Source organism: the organism of the source record quoted next, unplaced genomic scaffold (assembly GCF_019419815.1).
Source record: "Pyrus x bretschneideri cultivar Hongxiangsu unplaced genomic scaffold, Pyrus_bretschneideri_v1 Contig109, whole genome shotgun sequence".
Lineage (NCBI taxonomy): Eukaryota > Viridiplantae > Streptophyta > Magnoliopsida > Rosales > Rosaceae > Pyrus > Pyrus x bretschneideri.
The window spans coordinates 2,567-24,228 of record NW_025999401.1 but is presented as its reverse complement, the minus strand read 5'-3'; the positions used below and the strand labels follow the sequence as shown (position 1 = coordinate 24,228).

The 21,662-nt window shown below is 38.5% G+C and overlaps 1 protein-coding gene, 1 long non-coding RNA gene and 1 pseudogene across 2 annotated transcripts; 1 reads left to right on the top strand and 2 right to left on the bottom strand.

Moving 5' to 3' along the window:
* The first annotated feature begins 158 nt into the window (after positions 1-158).
* Positions 159-3,524, top strand: LOC125471469 (probable LRR receptor-like serine/threonine-protein kinase At3g47570). Its single transcript, XM_048571882.1, has one exon. It carries the CDS (start codon positions 365-367, stop codon positions 3,167-3,169), a length of 2,805 nt encoding a protein of 934 aa, XP_048427839.1. The 5' UTR covers positions 159-364; the 3' UTR covers positions 3,170-3,524.
* Positions 3,525-4,130: 606 nt separating this feature from the next.
* Positions 4,131-5,367, bottom strand: LOC125471473. Its single transcript, XR_007253639.1, has 2 exons — positions 4,867-5,367; positions 4,131-4,719 (listed from the first exon to the last, which is right to left on the bottom strand). It is a non-coding gene; the product is annotated as an uncharacterized LOC125471473 (long non-coding RNA).
* A 5,985-nt stretch (positions 5,368-11,352) lies between these two features.
* On the bottom strand, positions 11,353-18,455 carry LOC108865408 (annotated as a pseudogene).
* Between the last annotated feature and the right edge of the window lie 3,207 nt (positions 18,456-21,662).

Sequence of the window (21,662 nt, the reverse complement as noted above, 5' to 3'; positions counted from 1 at the left end):
TTGTTGGCATAAACAAATGACACGATAATACACCAAAATTAGGAAATGTCATTATACAATACCAAAGCTAACTATTGTTTTATTGGCGTACTATCGATATGAACAGGAACAAGCAATTTTTTATTTATTCGAACACGATATAATTTCACTCAACTTATAACTTGTGAGTTTGTTTTAAGTTCAAAGAATGAATACAATAACTTCAAAAAGTGAACATTCCTAATATTAGTTCACAAAATTATATTTATATTGAATTTATTCATCAAATTAAGAGACAAAGATATTTTTTTTTTGTCAGGACATCCCTCATCGAGTACGATAGCGACTGGGGTGGCTGATCCACTACGTACAGAGCACTCTGATTATGATTATAAATTGGATGCTGCTAAAGCTGCTAGACAAACAATCAATACAGCTCAACTTTTTTACAACTCCATTTCTACTTTTGCACAAAACAAATATCATCGTCATGGGGATGGGGTTTTACAACTCCATTTCTGCAGTGTTTTTGTCATCCTTTTTTATGCATGCCTTCATTCTTCACTCTTGCCTTCCTTGTTTCGCCCTTCCGGGAAATGAGACAGATAGACTGGCTTTGCTTGAAATCAAAGCTGGCATAACTCATGACCCTTTTAAAGTCCTGACTTCATGGAATGAAACCATCCACTTTTGCTCTTGGCATGGCGTTACATGTGGTCGTCGTCATAAGAGGGTGACAAGGTTGAGCCTGCGGTCCTTCAAACTTGCAGGATCTATATCGCCGCATATTGGGAACTTGAGTTTTTTGAGAGTCATTGATCTCCAAAACAACAGCTTAGGCCGTGAAATTCCTCCAGAATTCAACCGCCTGCACAGATTGCAACACCTATGGTTAAACAACAATTCACTGAGTGGAGAAATTCCCACTAACTTGTCACAGCTCCTCGGGCTCGACATCGGTATCAATGTGCTGATGGGAAAAATCCCAAATAAGCTTGGCCTCTTGTCAAAGTTAAGATATTTTGGCATAGACTCTAACCACTTTACAGGGGGAGTCCCTAGCTCTTTTAGCAATTTATCATCCCTTGAATCGTTCTTCGCATATTCTAATAATTTGAGTGGCACTTTCCCGGATATTTTTGGCCGAATGACCAATCTTAGCTTTATTGATTTTGGCGAAAATAGCTTTTCGGGTATGCTTCCTCCCTCAATCTTTAATCTCTCTTCTCTCATAGACCTTATTATGGGAGAGAATGAAATCCAAGGGAGTCTACCCTCAAACGTAGGTATGGTCTTTCCGAGTCTCCAAACATTTTCTATTTCCAATAACCAATTCAGTGGATCTATTCCTGTTTCATTATCAAATGCCTCAAATCTATTTAGATTGGGGATCGGAGGTAACCACCTGCATGGAAAAGTCCCTCCATTGACGAATTTGCACAAGCTTGAGTGGTTAATCCTTGCTGGCAACCATCTCGGAAGTGGGGGAATTGATGACTTGACCTTTCTCTGCGATTTGACCAACGCCACCCATTTAGAAATTCTCCAAATGTTTACCAACAATTTTTGGGGCACGTTACCTCAGTGCATAGGAAACCTGTCTTCTTCTCTTCAAATCTTCATTGTAGCTCAAAATAAAATATTAGGAAGTATCCCGAATGAGATTGTAAATCTGGCTAACTTAGAGCTTTTGGGGATGGACGAGAACCAATTTTCAGGTCACATTCCCCCTGGTCTGGGAAAGCTGCACAAGTTATATCAATTAAATTTGGGTATGAACTCGCTCTCTGGCAATCTTCCATCCTCTTTCAGAAATTTAAGTCAATTAAATGTGTTAAGCTTAGCAGGCAACAAACTTCAAGGCAATATCCCGCCGAGTTTAGCAGAGTGTCAGAATTTGAGGATCTTACATCTTGGTGCCAACAATTTCAGCGGTATCATATCGCAAGAAATCTTTGGTCTGCTGAACCTGTATGATTTGAGTTTAGGACAAAATCAGTTTATAGGCTCCCTGCCAGAGAACATAGGAATTTTAATAAATCTAGAGTATTTAGATATCTCTGATAACATGTTATTGGGTAAAATTCCGGCTAGTCTTGTTAGTTGTATAAAATTAGAGTACCTAGACATGCATGGAAATTTCTTCAATGGGACAATTCCATCAACTTTGAGTTCACTAAGAGGTCTTTCAAAATTGTATCTTTCTCACAACAACTTGTCAGGCACCATTCCAGAATTCTTAGAAGGTTTTGTATTTTTGGAATCTCTGAATCTATCTTATAACAATTTTGAGGGCATGTTGCCGATCAAAGGAGTGTTCAAGAATGCAACGGCGACATCAGTTGAAGGAAATAGCAAGCTTTGTGGGGGCATACCTGAGTTTCATTTGCCAAAGTGCAAACTCCAGCATGCAAAAAAGAAAGGATTGAGCTTAACCATGAAATTGGTTCTCTCCCTCGTTTGTGGGATTCTTGGAGTCATTTTTGCACTAACCTTTTTGTACCTTTATTGCTCACGGAGGGACAAAAAGGGTCAAGCTGCAACTGATTCGGACAAATTTCCCCAGGTGTCTTACCAAAGTCTTCTAAAGGCAACAAATGGATTCTCCTCAACCAACTTGGTCGGTGTGGGCAGTTTTGGGTCCGTTTATAAAGGACTACTTGAGCAAGGTGAAACTACAGTTGCCATCAAGGTACTCAACCTCGTTCGTCGCGGAGCTTACAAAAGTTTTATTGCTGAGTGCAAGGCTTTCAAAAATATTAGACACCGTAATCTTATCAAGGTACTCTCGGCATGTTCTGGTTTTGATTATCGCGGTCACGACTTCAAGGCCTTAATTTATGAGTTCATGGTTAACGGGAGCTTGGAGGAATGGCTGTATCCAATTCATACAATTGGTGAGAGAAATGAGAGGCCAAGGAGCTTAACAATTTCTCAGAGGTTGAATATTGTTATTGATGTTGCTATGGCATTGGATTATCTCCATCATCATTGTGAGACGCCAATAGTTCATTGCGACCTCAAACCCAACAATATTCTTCTCAATGAGGACATGGTTGCACATGTAGGTGACTTCGGCTTAGTGAGGTTCCTACCAAAAGCTGCTGAAAATTCTTCGGGAAATCAATCAAATTCTTTAGGGATCAAGGGAACCATTGGTTATGCTCCTCCAGGTATTTACACTTGGTAGTTTATTTTTTCCTAGCTAGTATTTTAAAATTGTGCGGTATTTAATTTAAAATTTTCAAACATGAAATGAGCTTTCAGCACGTCACTAGAAAATTAGAATATAATGTTCTGAATTGTGGAATGCAGAATATGGCATGGGTCATGAAGTGTGGACACAAGGTGATGTGTACAGCTTTGGCATCCTCCTGTTGGAAATATTTACAGGAAAAAGACCGACCGATGACATGTTTCAGGGAACTTCAAACCTCTATAGCTTTGTGAAGGCAGCTCTGCCTGAGCAAGTGGAAAAGGTTTTGGATCCCTTTCTTGTTCAAGAAAGCAATCATCCTAATGCGGGGAAGGCAAGGAATCGCATCCTAATCATAGAAAGTTTAATCTTTGTTTTAGAAATTGGTGTTGCTTGCTCAGCGGAGTTGCCTAGAGAAAGATTGAACATCTATGATGCTGTGGCACATATGTGTCGGATCAGAAACAAACTTCGAGCAAATGGTATATGTGAATAGAAGCTTATTGTTAATATGTGGTATAGCATGTAATAGTATTGATGTTATGTGAATGCGTTCTCATATTTGTTAGATAAAAATATGCAGTACATATGGCTAGTTGATCAATGCTTGCCAAACAAACTTATTTGCATCGAATTATACTTGAACAATGACATTCTAGCTTTGCCAAAGATTACAGGACGAACACTTTGAAAGAATTAAAATTAAAAATTAAAAAACAAAGTTGTGGAAAGTATTCATCAAATGTCAAACCTATGTTGGAATTCCTGCTCAATGTTGAGAGGTTTATCCCTGGTTGAAAATGGGAAGCGTTCCATTGTAGTTTATTAGTAATAAAAAATAAGTCATACCTAGTCAGGAAGACATAAACCTAACTCCTCGTACTACAAGAAAAAAGAATAAAAATACATTAAAAAGAAGGGGTATATAAACCTTACTCTTCTATAAACGAAAGAATAAAGATACAAATATGCATTCATCATTCATCCATTCATCAACATTTATCTGAGCATTCATCATCTACACGAATGTAGAAAAGAATTTGAGGCTGAGTTCAGTCATACATACAATAGCTACAAACAAGAACTCCCTTTAAAAATTATAATAACTTCAATTGTTAGATCAAATTTTAATAAGACGGATTCTCTGATTTGGTGGATTAGGAGGAAGGGATCCAGACCGGATCCCTTTCCGGTCCAGGCAAAACAGAGGTGGACATTCATCAAAGTCATGTCTCCGATCCAGTATCTGCACAGTTTTTGCTCAATATTTGTCACATGGAGGCACGCAAGCACACAGAAAATTACATGAGCATTGACGAAATTTTAGGTCTATGAATGCATGACAGAAACATTTCACAAATCCGTATGACTTTCAGAGATATTAAACCATGCTTAATTTTAACGCAGTGGAGGGATTTGATTTACCTTTCATTTTGTAGATCCGAGTTCTTGCAGCCATCTTTGCTGTGTGTACAGCAGCTCCATGTGTGAGCCATTGATCCTTGCGGCTCCTATTCCCCTTGGCCTTACTCGGATCCCCAAGTCTACATACAGAAAACATACAGAGTCAGAATTTCGTTTTCATTTGACCTTTGGTCATGAAAACGAAAGGGAGAAATGGTTGGATGCATTTTTATTTCAGATATCGCCAAGTGGAGACCATAATCGCAGAGAGAATGAAAGCTCTTTACCTCGGGTTTTGCAGAGGAATGCACGATGGTGACAATCTGGGCTAGAATCACAGATCGCCATGGCTGGGTTCCGTTTTTGACAGAGATGGAGATGGAGATGGATTCATGTTTTGACGTTCTGGGCTGAAGACAGAATCTAGGGTTTCAGTTCCATGAGAAATGAAGAGAGAGAGGAAATGAAGGAGATAGCTTTCACGGCTCTGGGCTCGTGGGTAGTGAGAGAGCGAGGTTATCAAACGGCGCTAGTTAGGAGGGATGAGGAAATGCTTCCTGTCACGGGTTCAACTCTCCAGAGCACTGAAATTTTGCTTCTTTTTCCAATATTTTCCAGCGCCTCTGTTTCTTTCTTGTCACCAGGTCACCACTTCGAATCCCAGGTGTGTCAGTTTCCTTGTCTTTTCTTTTATTTCTGTTCCTGTTTCCTTTGTTATTTTATATTTTCTTTTATTGTTTCTTTCTTTTATTTTCTATTTCTATTTTCCTAGTTTATTTTCCTTGTCTTTGTTAGCTATTTTTCAATTTTTAAGGATTTAATATTTTTGTTTTCTCTCTTTATTTTTTTCACATCTTCAGGACAATGTGTGATTTAAGTTTGGGGTGGGAAAATAAAATTTTTAGATTTTTAATTTTTAAGTGTGCTAAAATTTTTCATTCTTTTTAAGTTATTATTCATAGATTATTTTAAACATTTGAATAAATGGACATGGTGGAGATTAATCTCACAGTAGAGACTTTTCTATTTATTGTTGTTTAGGCACTAATTCATGAGTTATCCTTTAACAATTAGCACATTCACACGAACATGATTTGTGGGGGTGAGATTGAAGCACGTGCTTTTCGTCTGAGTTTTTTTTTTTTATTTTTTTTTGTTCTAAAAAAAAGTAAAGTAAAGTTATTGTTATAAATAAAGTAATAATTGTTCCACCCAAGACTTTGCTTAGTAATCGAGCCAGTTGTCACATCCCAGGCTCGACTCCATTGTAGCACGATATTGTCCGTTTTGGGCCATGACCACGCCCTCATGGTTTTGTTTCTAGGAACTCACACAAGAACTTCCCAGTGGGTCACCCATCCTGGGATTGCTCTCGCGCGAACTCGTTTAACTTCGGAGTTCCTACGGAATCCGAAGCCAGTGAGCTCCCAAAAGGCCTCTTGCAAGGTAGAGATGGGAATATACATATAATGCTTACAGGATTCTCTCCCCTAGGCGATGTGGGATGTTACAATCCACCCCCCTTAGGGGCCCGACGTCCTTGTCGACACACATCTGGCCACGAATTGGCTCTAATACCAAATTGTCACATCTGGCCTAGGCCTCCACCACATCCCGGGCTTGACTCCACTATAGCACGAAATTATCCACTTTGGGCCTCGACCATGCCCTCACGGTTTTGTTTCTGGGAACTCACACGAGAACTTTCCAGTAGGTCACCCATCCTGGGATTGCTCTTGCGCAAACTCTCTTAACTTCTTAGTTCTTACGAAATTCGAAGCCAATGAGCTCCAAAAACGCATCGTGCTAGATAGAGATGAGAATATACATATAAGGCTTACATGATGCACTCCCCTGGGCGATGTGGGATGTTACACCAGTCTTGCCTGATCAGCAGTTATTCTCGCGTCAAACAGTAGAGTCTTAGCATGGGAAAATGGTTAGTTGGTTTCGTAGCTTTTTCAACTCGAGTTAGTAAGTTCTTAGGGGTGTTCTACACCTAGTGCCCTAAAGCCCTTATGGTTTGGGAGTCATTGACCAAAAAGTCATTGCATGGGTTGGATCAAAAGCTTAAGTGAACAAACATTGCACAACCACTACTATTACTATAAAAAAAATTAAAAATAGAAAAGAAAAAAAAATAGTTTGAAGTTAGTAAGTATTAAATTAAAATGACGAGTGGTAAGGGTTTTAGTCAAGTCTTTTTAACCATGTTGGTTCACTTTACACCAAAAGAAGTTCATGAGTTCTTTTCTAATGAATTCTAAATGGCTTAGACTCTGTCGTGATATTGGTTGGAATTTTTGAAAAGATGTTATAATCTTAAGACTTCAATACGTATAGTTTTCAAAATATACATACTACGTATAATATGAAATACTTACCGTAGCCTGCAATATCTCAAGACTTCAATATGTCACAAATTTGTAAATAAGCATATAACTTCTAGTAATCACAATATCTTGCAGAAATAAATAAATCATATCGAGTGCTCATCGACACTTGCTGACACATGAGTTCATGCAGAGGTATTCTGACATGAACACGACTAAGTGTAATAATAATTTACGCTATAGTACTACAATCACTTGAAAACTAGCGCTATGCGCATCACATATAAGTCCTAATTGCCTATAGCAAACTAGGACAGGACTGGCACCTATAATAGAGCCAAATGTGAGCGTACGATATGATGTGAACATACAGGTGAAAGACTGGCCTTGGCCTGGGTGAGTACTAACATCAGTGCAGCACACGATGAGCAAATAACGCAAATATGATCATGCGATGGTAAATCGATAATTCGATAATTCAATAACCCTAGTCAATGAAATACTAATCATAACCGTAAATATCATTAAAGCATCCATACTAATACGCATACATGTGCATCCCATAGGACGTAGTATAATTGCATGATTTCCGTCAATACGGTAATTTTATATACGTTACCCTAATATAGGTGTAACGTAGAAAATTCTTTATCAAATATATAAATGGAAACTAATAAACACACACACACACACACACTATATAAAAGAAAAAACTCACTTATAGATAATCGCGTACACAGCCGTTCGAACTAGGAAAGTTGAAGTCTCCGATAGTAATTGCACCTAAGCATAATACTGAGACTCGTTGGTAAAACTTGATTAAAACTTTTGAATTTGGGAAAACGGAGCAGATTTGTAATCTAAGTGTCAAAATACACTAAGAGGGGTCCCGGGCAAAATTTCTAAAAAGTCAACGATCAACCTTAAAAAGTCAACCGAGATGCTCCAGTGGTTAACTACATTAAAACTTTAGAATTTCACTAATGGATGCCAAAAATGGACTCAGGGCGTCGAAATTAGCCTATGAGGGGTTTTTGAGAAAATTCTGAAAAAAAAAGTCAACAACAGTTAACTTTAACAGAATATTCTTTCCTCAGAATGAATATTTATAAGTGGATCCGGATTGGTCTTGTGGATCCGGGTTTGGATTTTTTTTTTCTTTTTCTCTAGCCAGTTGTCATTGCAATCGCCGAAATCTGGGAATCTTGGCTTGGAAACTTTCCTGGCTCCACCTAGCTTCGAAACTCAATTAAAACTAGCAATCTAATATACTAATTTGAAGCTCGAAATGAGAGGAAGAGAAATATACCAACATGGGGTCCTGACGTGGCCGGAATTAGCCGAAAAACGGCTCGAAGCTGCCGGATCTTTGGCCCAAAAACTGGGGAAAAATCTTCCCAGTGTGTGTTCTGCATCAAATCATCCCCCAAACTCATTTTTAAGGTTAAAACAACATAAGTGCTTCAAAATAAGAATGATATGAGGGTCTCGAGGCTCACCATGGTCGGAGAAATGAGTGAACAGTGATAAAAGTCACTATGCGGTTCCATTTTTCCACTTGGGCATTTTGAGCAAACTGGGTACAAAAGTGGTGGTCTTCTGTGAGGTTGATGGTGATGATATGGTGGAGATTTTGTCGTGAGGTTCGCCAGAGTACGGCGAGGTAGTGGTGCTGCTGCTCGGCTCCATTGTTTTTACAAAGATAATAGAGGGATAGTTTGAGGGAAAGAGAGATGAGAGATAGGAGGGTAAGAGGGAAAGAGGTGAGGTGGCAGCCAGAGAGTGGAGAAGTGAGGTGAGGGAGATTTGAAAAAAATTGAGAGATAGTCCCGAGAGATAGGGAGACACGGGAAAGAGGTGGACGAATGGGGTGTGGGCCCCATTAGCTCACAAAACAAAGCCACAAAAGAAAAACAAAAAAATATATCTCGTAACGTGAATTTACCAAAACGCCCTTCATGCTCCGAAATTTGTAAATCTTTCTCGTAATTCCGAATTCAGTTCTGCTTACACCTACGCGTTCGTACTGTCGAGTACTTCAAGGGTACGCTAAAAGAATATTTCGTATGTCTCACTATGCACTGGTAAACGAAAGTCAACTATCTCACCTCTAGGGCACTTTTGTCAAATCACTCTTTTTAAAGTTATAAAATCATAAAATTAAGGACGGGTTGTCACAATCTACCCACCTTAAAAAAAATTTATCCCCGAAATTTGAAATAAGTTGCTATACAAAAATACTCAAAGATCAATAGAAAATACATAAAGAAGAAATCAAGCTAGAGTGGTTGCATAAAAGAGAATGTCATTCTGTCGCGATCGATGTGCAATGATTCCTCTTTTATGCCTCCAAACTCATACTTTCCTTCTCCTTGAGCACAATATTATAATATAATAATTTCATAAAAACATAAGGCCAAATACATACATACATACATACATACATACATATATATATATATAATAACATAACGTCAATATATATATACAATAATGTAGATTTAAAATAGTTGTACTGAAATCAAAATTAAACATAGAAAGATTTCATCTACGCACTCGTAGTGTCATGTACTTCGAAGATATGTGTGCAGCATCCTTGGGTCAAGCCCAAAATATAATTAAATAAATAAATAAATAAAAATATCTCCCGTGATGTGAATTTACCAAAACGCCCTTCACACTTTTAAATTTGTAAAATATTCGTCGTAATTCCGAATTCAGTTCCCCTTGCGCCTACGCGTGCATACCGTCAATTACTTCAAGGATACGCAAAATGAATCTTTTGTATCTCTCACTATGCGCTAGTCAACAAAAGTCAACAATTTGACCTTTAGGGTATTTTTGTCAAATCACTCTTTTAAAATTTTTAAAATTGTAAAATTAGTGACGGGTTATCACACGATGCCCTGAGCCTTAGCATGAATATATAGTCTTTATTTAATTGCTTATGATATTATGCATGCATGTTTTGAATTATTAATTACTGTGTTTAAATTGTCTTTATGTCTTAATGATTCGCGGCCATTAGGATGTTTAGATAACTGGATGCAATTTCTATTGGATGTCATCCTGAAATTGAGGAATGCTTTCTTGTCGTTAATAATTGTAATTTCACTTAGGATGAACACCACATCTTAAGTGTTGCATGATTTTTCAAAGGGTTTTCATAAAACTTAATGAGTCTTTCATGTTCATATTTGATTCGAACGTTCAGACGGGTTGCATGTTAGATATACGTTCTATGTTAGAGGTTCCAAATTGGACATATATTAGGAAAACCTGACCTTTGAAATATGCATGGGTAATTCGTAAGCAATTGGAAGAACTATGTAGGATTGTTAAGGCAACAGCGGAACACCTCTTTTTTCATTCAGGAAAGCAAACTTCACATCTAGCTAGAACAAACTCCATCCCTTTTGTGTGGCCAAAGCTATCAAAGTTCTAAATTGGTGCAAATGTTTCATTGTAGTTGATGAATCAATATTATATCATATATTTTACCATATTCTTAGTTATATTTTATCGCTTATTTTGATAGAATTTTGATACTTTGTTATGTATTTTCAATATAGGATATGCAACTCCCTCCTGAGCATAAAGTGAACAAATCGACGAATTTTGGAGTGAATCCAATTGGAGGATGTTTGTGAGTTTTTCAAGATGATTGTGTCAAAATTCTAGATTTTTCTATCAAGTCGTTTGGACGGCAGAGAAAATCAGACTTTTGACTGACCAAATCAACTCCGATTTAGTGTCAAAAAGGTCTCTTTTGAAAGCTGAAGACGTCCCCAACTTTAGCTTTGTATGTTAATTGTTTGAAAACCTAACTAGCTATCGTTTGTGATCAATTAAAATATGGATTAAAGCACAATATGTTATGGGACATGAAGTTTGGACACGAGGCGATGTGTACGGCTACGGCATTCTCTTATTGGAAATGTTTACAGCAAAAGGACAAACAGATAACATGTTTCAAGGATCTTCAAACCTGCATAACTTTGTTAAGGCATCTGGTAGATATTGTCAATCCCTTTCTTGTTCAAGAAAATGTTGAGGGTCATCCGATGAATGCTAGCAATCACATTAACGAGAATATCACCAGCACTCGCATCTAATTTGAAGAAAGCATTGTTTCGATTTTAGAAATCGGCGTTGCTTGCTTTGCGGAGTTGCCTAGAGAGAGGCTGGAAGCTAGTGACGCGACACAATTATGTCGGATCAGAAAGAAACATACTGAGCAGCATTGGCATGTCAAGTTAGCAATGTTTCTTATGTAAAACTAACTTTTCCTTCGTATTTTATTTGATCAATAAACACATAATTACTATTTGCTTGCAGATAACAATATGTTCCCTTCGATCAATAAAAACAGTATTACTCAAAATCTTTGTAACTACATTCTGAACCGGAACCCTTCTCGCTTTCTACTGTCAAGCTAAATTACCTAAATGCGATACACATCAAAACATACATTTCTAACATGTAAATGAAAATCAGGAGTTCAAACTCGAATAAGCGCAACTCAATCATCCCTTCTTTTCTTTATGGGGAATACCAAGCAACGACCTTCCCTGATCGTAAAAGTCTCAAGGAGTAGCTCAAGCTGTATATGAAATCCTCAATACATGGGGCATGTTTCCCGCTCAAAGAGTCAAGTGCAACCCTGGAATCCGCTATAAAGACAATTGGCCCATAAATCTACAAAGGAAAGGTAATGTGTCAATAACAATTGGATTTTCTTCCCAGTAACCAAAACATTCACCCCAGCCACGCATGTTAATAGCCATATAAAGGAGCTCAGCTATTCATCCTCTCATTTTAAAGTTCTACGCTGATCTAATAGTCGTACATAAAAACACATGAGCAGTAAAACAACGTACAAATACATCAGCAGAAAAATGACTGCAGATTATCAAAATCAGACAGGGCAGACACGTTTCCACAAGTACCAATTAGCAAATGACTATGCAGGTTTTGTAACACATTGTGCATAACTGCATATAAAATCTCTCTTACAACTTAAGGTGCGAAACATTTAAAAAGTTAATGAATAAATAGAAATACCTGCTGCTGAAAGATTAGATTGATCCTAGGGGAGGACATCGGATCTTTTGCACTATTAGCTGAGGAACTCTTCAAACCATTAATCACCCTTTTAGCCAAAGCTGAAGCTGAACAAATATCCAGACGAGCATCAATCCTGGTCAGATTATCGTAGAGCTCTCTAAATTTTCCATGCTGGAAAGTATAACAGAGAGAGCTAAAAAAATCAGCATGGAATGGACTTCTCTTCTTATTGCTCCTAGAATTGCCCTCGTCTCCCCTCATATCAACTGCCACTGGGTTATACCCATCCTGAAACCAGGCGGTGCAGCTTCCACCTAAAATGTAATGCCACCATTGACCAGATGAAGTGAGAATTGTTGGTATTCACCTGAGTTTGCTTACTCAATACCAAAATATGTGGGTGATAAGTTTACAAACTCTATCACACCTCTCACTTTGCACTCTCAATAAAATTGGACAAAGAAAGAAATAGAGAAAGGAGGGAAGCAACAAGCTTTGGCAAAACACTTGGACTTTGATATATGACAAAAGGTTTACAAACTGATGGAATAAGAAAGCTTACAAGCTTCTTCACAATTGGAAGTGGGATTCGGATTGGATTATATTAAAGCCTAGCAAGGAGGCTTATTTATACAAGCAGAAAATGAATAAACAATAAGATAACACATACAAACAGATCATGTGAACTTTGGACAGCTTAGCTCACATATGCAGCTATCTTTCCAGGTTGTAATAACCACCTTTCGGCTTGCACACAGCAGCTCACATCTTTGTTGTCTTTCAACACACTTTCAGCTAGCACATGGAGGAAACTTTAGTCTTTGTAGTTGCAGCATGTGTGGATACAACCTGTAAAGAAACTAACAGCTAGCAGCAACCTTTTACAGCCTGTTTTTATTTGAATTTCCAACATGCCCCCTCAAATCAAAACGCCTTCATGCCTAGCAGTTCACGCAATAACCGGAATGATTCAACTGGTAGTGGCTTAGTGAAGATGTCAGCCACTTGTTCCTTTGTGTGACAATAGACAAGCTCAATTGTCTTTTGCTTCACATGGTCCCTTAGAAAATGGAACCTAGTATCAATGTGCTTGCTCCTTCCATGTTGAACAAGATTCTTTGCAAGTTTGATTGCAGACACATTATCCACATGAATCACAGTCGATTCCACTTGTGGATGACACACTGACTTCAACAGATTTCTTAACCAAATTGTCTCACACACGGTTGAGGCTACAGCAACATACTCGGCTTCACATGATGACAAAGCAACAATTGATTGCTTCTTTGAAGTCCATGAGAAAGCTGTTGATCCTAGAAAAAACACATAGCCAGTTGTGCTTTTCCTTTCATCTTGGTCACTTCCCCAATCACTATCTAAATAACCAATAATTTTGCATCTTCACCAAAATTATAAAACAGACCATAGTTTAGAGTACCTCTTATGTACCTCAAAATTCTCTTGGCGGCCAGCCAATAAGACTCCCATGGTGTTTCCATGTATCGACTCACGAGTCCAACACCATAAACTATATCAGGTCTTGTGATTGTAAGGTACCTTAGGCTTCCAACCAAGCTTTTGTACATGGTTGAGTTTACAAACTCACCTTCTCCTTCCTTGGACAGCTTCAATCCAGTTGCAACTGGAGTGTTGACAATATTGCACTTGTCCATATTGAATTTCTCCAATATATCTCTCATGTACTTTTGTTGAGAAATGTAGATACCATCACTTCCTTGCTTCACTTCTATGCCAAGAAAGTATGACATTAATCCATTGTCAGTCATCTCGAATTCATTGAACATGGATTGCTTGAACTCACAGAACATTGCTTCATTGTTTCCTGTAAACAACAAGTCATCTACATAGAGACAAATAATTAAGAACTCCCCTTTTGCACCATTTTTCATGTAAACTGAATGCTCGTATGGACATTTCTGAAATCCATTTTGGTGAAGGTAGTTGTCAATCCTTGAGTTCCAAGCTCGTGGTGCTTGCTTGAGGCCATACAAAGCCTTCTTCAAACGATACACCTTATCTTCTTTTCCCTGTACTTGGAAGCCTTCTGGTTGTTCCACGTACACTTCTTCCTCAAGAACTCCATTAAGGAAGGCTGACTTGACATCTAATTGATAAATTTTCCATTTATGCTGAACGGCAAGAGAGATTAGTAATCTTACCGTGTCAAGTCTTGCAACTGGAGCATAGACTTCATCATAGTCCACTCCATACTTCTGTTTGTAGCCCTTTGCTACAAGCCTTGATTTGTATCGATCCACACTCCCATCTGCAGTGCGTTTGATCTTGTAAACCCACTTGACACCAATAGCCTTCTGATTTGGTGGGAGCTTTGTCAGCTCCCAAGTGTCATTCTTCTCGATGACATGGATCTCTTCTTCCATGGTTTTTTTCCAACAATTTTCTTCCACAACTTCATTGAATGAGAGAGGCTCATGGTCTGCATAGAAGCAGAAAAAATTGGTTTCTTCTTCTTCTTGTCCATAAATCTCTGTGAGACTCCTTAACCTCACTCGAGTTGAGGAGCTGATTTCCTCACTAGATGTAGGACCACTCATTGCAATTCTGTGCACTGGAGTTGTTGTGATTGTTTGAGCAGGTTGTTGCTCAACATGTGGTACAACTTCTGGTTCTTCAAAATCAGTGGAGACGATCTTCTCTTTACTGACTTCTTTGTTGTTCCACATCCATGCCTCTTCCTCACTGAAGATGACATTTCTACTAACCACTAGTTTGCGAGTTAGTGGGTTGTAGAGCTTGTACGCCTTGGACTCTTCACTATAGCCCACAAACACACACTTCTCACCTCTATCATCAAGTTTCCTCCTCTTGGCTTCTGGAACTTGAGCATATGCAACACACCCAAAAATTCTTAGGTGTGTAACATTCGGCTTGTATCCACTCCAAGCCTCTTGTGGTGTCATCCTCTTGACACTCTTTGTTGGACATCGATTCAACAAATAAATCGAACAAGCTACAGCTTCTGCCCATAACTCTTTGGCAAATTCTTCTCCTTAAGCATGGACCTTGTCATGTCAAGGATGGTTCGATTCTTTCTTTCGGCTATCCCATTTTGCTGTGGGGTATAGGCGGCAGTAAGTTGATGCCTAATTCCTTGCTCCTTGCAGTATGCTTGGAAAGCATTGGAGGTGTACTCTCCACCTCTATCTGATCACACAGCCACAAGCTTGTGGTTGCTTTCAGCCTCTGTGAGTGCCTTGAACTCCTTGAAGATTCTTAGGGCAGCCGATTCTCCTTGAGAAAGTAAACCCAAGTCTTCCTACTAAAATCATCAATGAAAGTAATAAAATACCTATTACCCTCCATAAGACATGGGATCCAATGGACCACATATATCTGTGTGCACCAACTGCAGTGGTGCCTTTGCTCTCCATGTATCACCAACAGGGAACGATAGTCATGCTTGCTTGCCAAGCACACAACCTTCACATACTTGGCGTGTGGCTTCAATCTGGGGTAAACCACGAACCATTCCTCCACTTGACAACAACTTTAGGCCATTGAAATGAAGATGGCCAAATCGAAGATGCCATTTCCATGACTCATCTTCCATCACACCGATGTTGCAACTCCCAATCTTGTGTTCAACTTCAACGGGAACATTCGGTTCTTTGACATTTGAACACGTGCAATAAGTTTTCTCCTTGCATTCCTGAGAGTGAGAAACATATTCTCCATATGTATAATGTACCCTTTCTGGAGCAGTTGACCAATGCTTAGAATGTTGCTCTTCATACCTGGTATGTAGTAGGTATCGGAGATGTATTCTTCTTTACCATCCTTCTGGATGATCTTGATCTTCCCTTTACCTTCAACTGGCAACTTTGAGGAGTCACCAAGACTTACAGATCCATAGGCCCCATCTTTTAGTTCGGCAAAAAACTCATTCTTTCCACACATGTGATTGCTTGCACCAGAGTCCAAATACCAAACATCTTGTTGGCTACTGGAATCATGGTGTGCTAGCAAGACTGTAAGTTCTTCATTAGTATTTCCACTTGATTCTGCCATGTTGACATGCTCACCATGTTTATGTGAACATTCATTGGCATAATGTCCATATTGCTTGCAATTGTGACATTGGATATGCGCATTTCCTCGAGTAGATCTCCACTCTTGAGACTGACCTCGATTTTGTGCATAGCCTCGACCTCTTCCTGGAGCTCGTCCTCGGCTACGGTTAGATGAACTCCCCACGACGTGAGTTGCACTGCCCACGACCTCCATTTGGTTTGTCAATATTCAACTTTGACTCCAAAGCTTGCTCTAGCGTTGTGGGGTTTGCATTCTTCTGAATGCGTTGCTCGTGAACTAGGAGGGATCCTAGTAGCTCCTCTGCGCTCATCACCTCCAAATCCTTGGATTCCTCAATGGCAGTCTCCACAACTCGTACTTCATCGAGTCTCTCGCCAGTTCTCCTCATCTGATTTACTATCACAATGAGCCTTGAGTGATAGTCGGAGATGCTCTCTCCTTCATTCATGTGAGCAGTTTCAAAATCTGCTCGAAGTGACTGTAATCTCACTTTCTTGACCGATCTACTCCTTGTAGATTGTACTGAGTGTGGTCCCATACTTGCTTGCTGGTTGGTTGCTTCTGCAACCTTCGCGAACGTTGAATCTTCTAGACCCTGGTATAGAAGATACAGTGCTTTCTGGTCCTTCTTTCGTAGTCCTTGAGAGTGTTCCTTTGTTCTGCAGTATATGCAGCTTCTTGCTCGGCAGTGGGTACAACATACCCACTACTGAAAACTTCCCATAGCTCATGTGATCCAAACAATGCTTTGAATTGGATGCACCATCTTCATAATTTCTTTTCTTCAATGTGGGAACCTGGAGTTGCACTAAATTGGATGCCATAGCTACTGCACTTGCCAGAATGGTATTCTGGCTCTGATACCAATTGTTGGTATTCACCTGAGTTTGCTTACTCAATACCAAAATATGTGGGTGATAAGTTTTACAAACTCTATCACACCTCTCACTTGCACTCTCAATAAAATTGGACAAGAAAGAAATAGAGAAAGGAGGGAAGCAACAAGCTTTGGCAAAACACTTGGACTTGATATATGACAAAAGTTTACAAACTGATGGAATAAGAAAGCTTACAAGCTTCTTCACAATTGGAAGTGGGATTCGGATTGGATTATATTAAAGCCTAGCAAGGAGGCTTTATTATACAAGCAGAAAATGAATAAACAATAAGACAACACATGCAAACAGATCATGTGAACTTTGGACAGCTTAGCTCACATATGCAGCTATCTTTCCAGTTGTAATAACCACTTTTCGGCTTGCACACAGCAGCTCACATCTCTGCTGTCTTTCAACACACTTTCAGCTAGCACATGGAGGAAGCTTTAGTCTTTGTAGTTGCAGCATGTGTGGATACAACCTGTAAAGAAACTAACAGCTAGCAGCAACCTTTTACAAGCCTGTTTTTATTTGAATTTTCCAACAAGAATGGCATTACAATTTCATTTTGCAAACAAAGGGAGCTATAACACTAACAATTGACAATTATAGAATTTCGTATCTGGCCTTCCCTGGGGGCAAACATCAGGAAATAGTTAAAAGTAAAAACCTAAAGATTATTGCATACTTGTCGGCAACGGATCTCAACTCATAAACACAAAATAAAAATATTGAAATGTTCTGTTAGAATTTGTCCTCCAGAATTATTTTTATTACTATTATTTATTTTATAGCAATCACACCTACCACCACCGACCCATGAAAGGAGGTGACATGCTCCTTAAGTCTACTGGCTTTTAATATACTAAAGTAGAAAACCTCACACATACAATATAACGAAACTAAGTGGTACCAAAACATGTATACATGTATAAAAACATGCAAAGGTATAAGCTAAAAATTATAAGATACACTGAGTATTGGTATGAAACTTCCAAAAAAATGTAACAAGATAATACAAGTTATCACAGAAAAATATGAGTAACGTGTAAAATTACCAAAATTTCCAGATACTGCAGCATGAGGTTCTTTAAGACGCACATCTAAGATGGCCGCCAAAAACCAACCCTTTCTTTCTGTATCATGATGTCTTTCGTGTCTCATTTTGGCTCCAAAGATCTGGCTTTTTTTCATAAGAAAAGGCAGCCTTTCGCAGCATCCAGGCATTAGAGAAGTAGGTGCCTCATCATCTATGGAATTAAATGCCTGGGGATGACCACTGTTTTTATGTACACCAATGTGGTACCGCAATCCAGATTCGGAGACAAGTGATGACATACTTAAGGAAATTGACTCAGGGACATCCCAGTATTTTCCTTTATTGCCAACGAACAGTTCAGGCCATGCAGCCTCAAGTGTAATCCCAACTTGTGCTCTGCTAAACCTGATAAAGCTTTGATGCTCTCGAAAAACATAAGAACCCGCTTGCAAATCAGTAAAATAACAAGGCAACAAAAAATTCATGCTTTATGTGCTATACCACTAGAACTAGGCAAACAAGCTTTGTTCGGCTGTCAAGCCTTCCACTCAAGCTCTCTTTCTCACATCAAGTAATTCACCAATAACCCAAATTTTGTACAATATACCAACATCTTCCTAAATGTCAAACAAGAACAAACCAAACCTAGAAGCAGAGGCTCCTTAGCAACAATACGAATTTGGAGACCAAAAAAAAGTTCATTCTCAGGAAACAGGAGACAAATTATCTTTCCTAAACTTTTTCCTTTACCCAATTCAACCCCATAACAACAATTTCAATTGCTCTTCTCTCCCAACCTTCCCGGTGTTGGAAATGTGCCCTAAAACCAATCATATGATGATACTTTATGGACATTTCACATGTTAAACTAATCTAGTTTAATATTAAGGGCAAACATTATTGTTTGAGCCGTCTCATATAAATGTTATATGCTTAAACGATAAGTCCAAGGAATATGTGATTGGGAGAATGCGATCTAAAGAAGTTAGATTCATGAGACCATTCTTTCGTAGACACATCCTAAACGTTCCTGATCATAGGATTGCCAATTGGGCATTGACAGTCCGTTAAGATCAGTACGTGCTGTCTTCTCTCAGGGAGAGTGACTAGTCTCGAGTCATTGGTGTATGACACCAAGACAAGCATGTAGGTGCTCAATAGAGAATGAGTTCACTGAACACGATCAACGAGGAGTTCTCATATTCATGTCACATGAGAACTCATGGTTGGGATAATGCAAAGTAGTCTTTGACCTGAGGCATCACAGCTGTCTTGTGGTTAGGTACTTGATCTTTGATTATGTCAAAGTCACTCTATCAGGGTGTCCACGGCATCGTCGGGGTTAAGCCACTTAGCCATGGAGGCAAGTGAATGCGCAACAAGGGATCTCTAACCTTCAAACTGTTTGAGGGAGAATACTCTATGATATGATTTAGAATCTCTGGCCAGAGTATGAATGAGATGTTGGAATGCGTTCCAGATCACATTCAAGGTAATCATATAAGTACAAGATTCACATTGGATAGTAGACATGAATAAACTATCAAACCAAACAATGTGGTCAAGAGTATTGTATTAGAGAAAGACCGTATTGCATTTGTAATCCTAAAACTGAATAGGTTCTCCACCTCTTCTGATTAGCTTGGGTAACCATGACATGCTGCTAGGCGTCAACCATGGTTTGTGGAAGCCCTAAACGTGTAATCACTAACGGGAGAATTGAAAGTAAGTTTCAATTCACAATCGATTAGAAAGAGTTTTTAATCGCCCACTGCCTCGCTAAAAGGAACCTAATGGATCGTTCACCGAGTAAGGTAGAGTTTGAAGAAACAACGGAGATGAGTAAGAATAATTAAATGGTTTAATTATTTATCTAAGGCTAGGATTAATTAATATGTTAATTAATCAAACGAATAAGTTCGTTAAAGACCTCGGGTTAGTTTTGGGCCGCAAGGCCCAATGGGATTTGAATGTCAAGCCCATTAACTCAAGTTGTATGACAACTTGAATAAACAAAGGGCTTGAAAGCCCAATAAACCCTATAGGCCGGCCATGTTAGAAGAATAGGGCTTTTGGTCCATTAGGTCACTTATTTGAAGGGACTATATAAAGGACTTTATAGCCTAAAATTCATTAATGGTAATTTTTGGGGAAAGGATGAGAACACAAGCTCTCCTTTCTCTCTAAAATTTCGGCCACCTTGGAGGGATCATCTAGCAATCAAACTCCTCCAAGGTCACTCATTTCTTCTTCATTATGCCTTGGTGATGAATCATTAGAGGTTCTCAATTTTGGGAACTTGGAGAAACCTTTTCATCCATCCAAATCCATGGATCTAAGATGCAAGGAATGAAGGCCCTCTCTTTGGGTGATTAGCCTTTGCTTATGCAAAGAGGAATCTACAAAGGTATTGATTTCTCAACTCACTTTGTTTTGAGTTGAGTCTTGGTTCACCTATCTACTAGGCTTTGAAGTTCATGGGTTAAGTTTTGTTTTTGAGTGCATATAAACATGATTCCGCCTTTTAATTGTTAATTGCATGTTGTTGATGTTGCTCAAATGAACTTGTTTTTCACAAATCTTCCTTCAAGTGGTATCAAGAGCCTAAGTCTAGTAGTTGGTGAATCCTTTTGGGTTTTGTAGTTCATAGTTTGTGATTTGAATGTTGTAATTGTTACAAGCTTTATTCTTGCTTCTTTGAATGTAAATTTTGTTAGAAAATTTGCCATCTCAAATGTTGTAGATGTAGTTCATATGAGCATGAATTTTGGAGCTAAAATTTGGTGCCATGTTTTTGGGGAAATTCGGCCAAATCCAAAGGGTGGATTTTTGGGTTCTTGTTTGACTTGTTAAAAGTGTTTTAAAGTGACTTTTGGAACCCCTATGTACCCTAGTATGGTTGTATGTTATTTCCCTTAAGTTTGAGTGGTTTTGGTATGTTTTTGGGTGAAGAATGTTCATGGAGCTCTTATGGGTTTTCATGGATGTTCTTCATTGTTCTTGATATGTTCTTGCCAAGAACAAAAGGTTTGGTGTTTTGATTCAAAGTTTTGATTTATTTCATAAAGTTTTTGTTTTGAAATATTTCTTATGTTTAAATAATTAGATATTTATTTTGAAAAATTAAAGAAATTTTAGTGGGTAGGTGTGTAATGATTTATTCCATTTCACACACCCCACTTACAAAAACTTTGAAATTTTTTTTATACTTTGCTTCAATGGCCGGCCACCCTACTCAATTAGGGTCCTTGTGGGGCTTTTATGCAATTACATAAAGTTTTGATACTTTTGTGTATTTGTACTTTGACCCAAAAGTTTACGTTTTTACGTAAAGGTCCAAAATCACTAAAAGGACAAATTGTTTTGCTCCTTTAATGAAGTTTTAGCTTTTGTGGAAATTTTTGGGTTCTAGTTGTAATTACATGAAGTAGTGGACTTTTGTGTTTTTACAAAGTGACCCCAAAAGTTTAAGTTTTGCAAAATGGCCCAAAAGTTGAGGTCATAGCATTTTGGCCCAAATTAGGTAGAGAACAAAATTGTTTTGTCTCTTTAAATGAGAATTGGATTTTCATTTCATTTAGCTCCATTTAAATCAATTCTATGGATACAAAAACCAAATGAAAATGTTGCATTCAAGTTTAATTAGTTAAAGCGTTAATTAATTAAAGAAAGGGTGATTATGAACCTTAGCC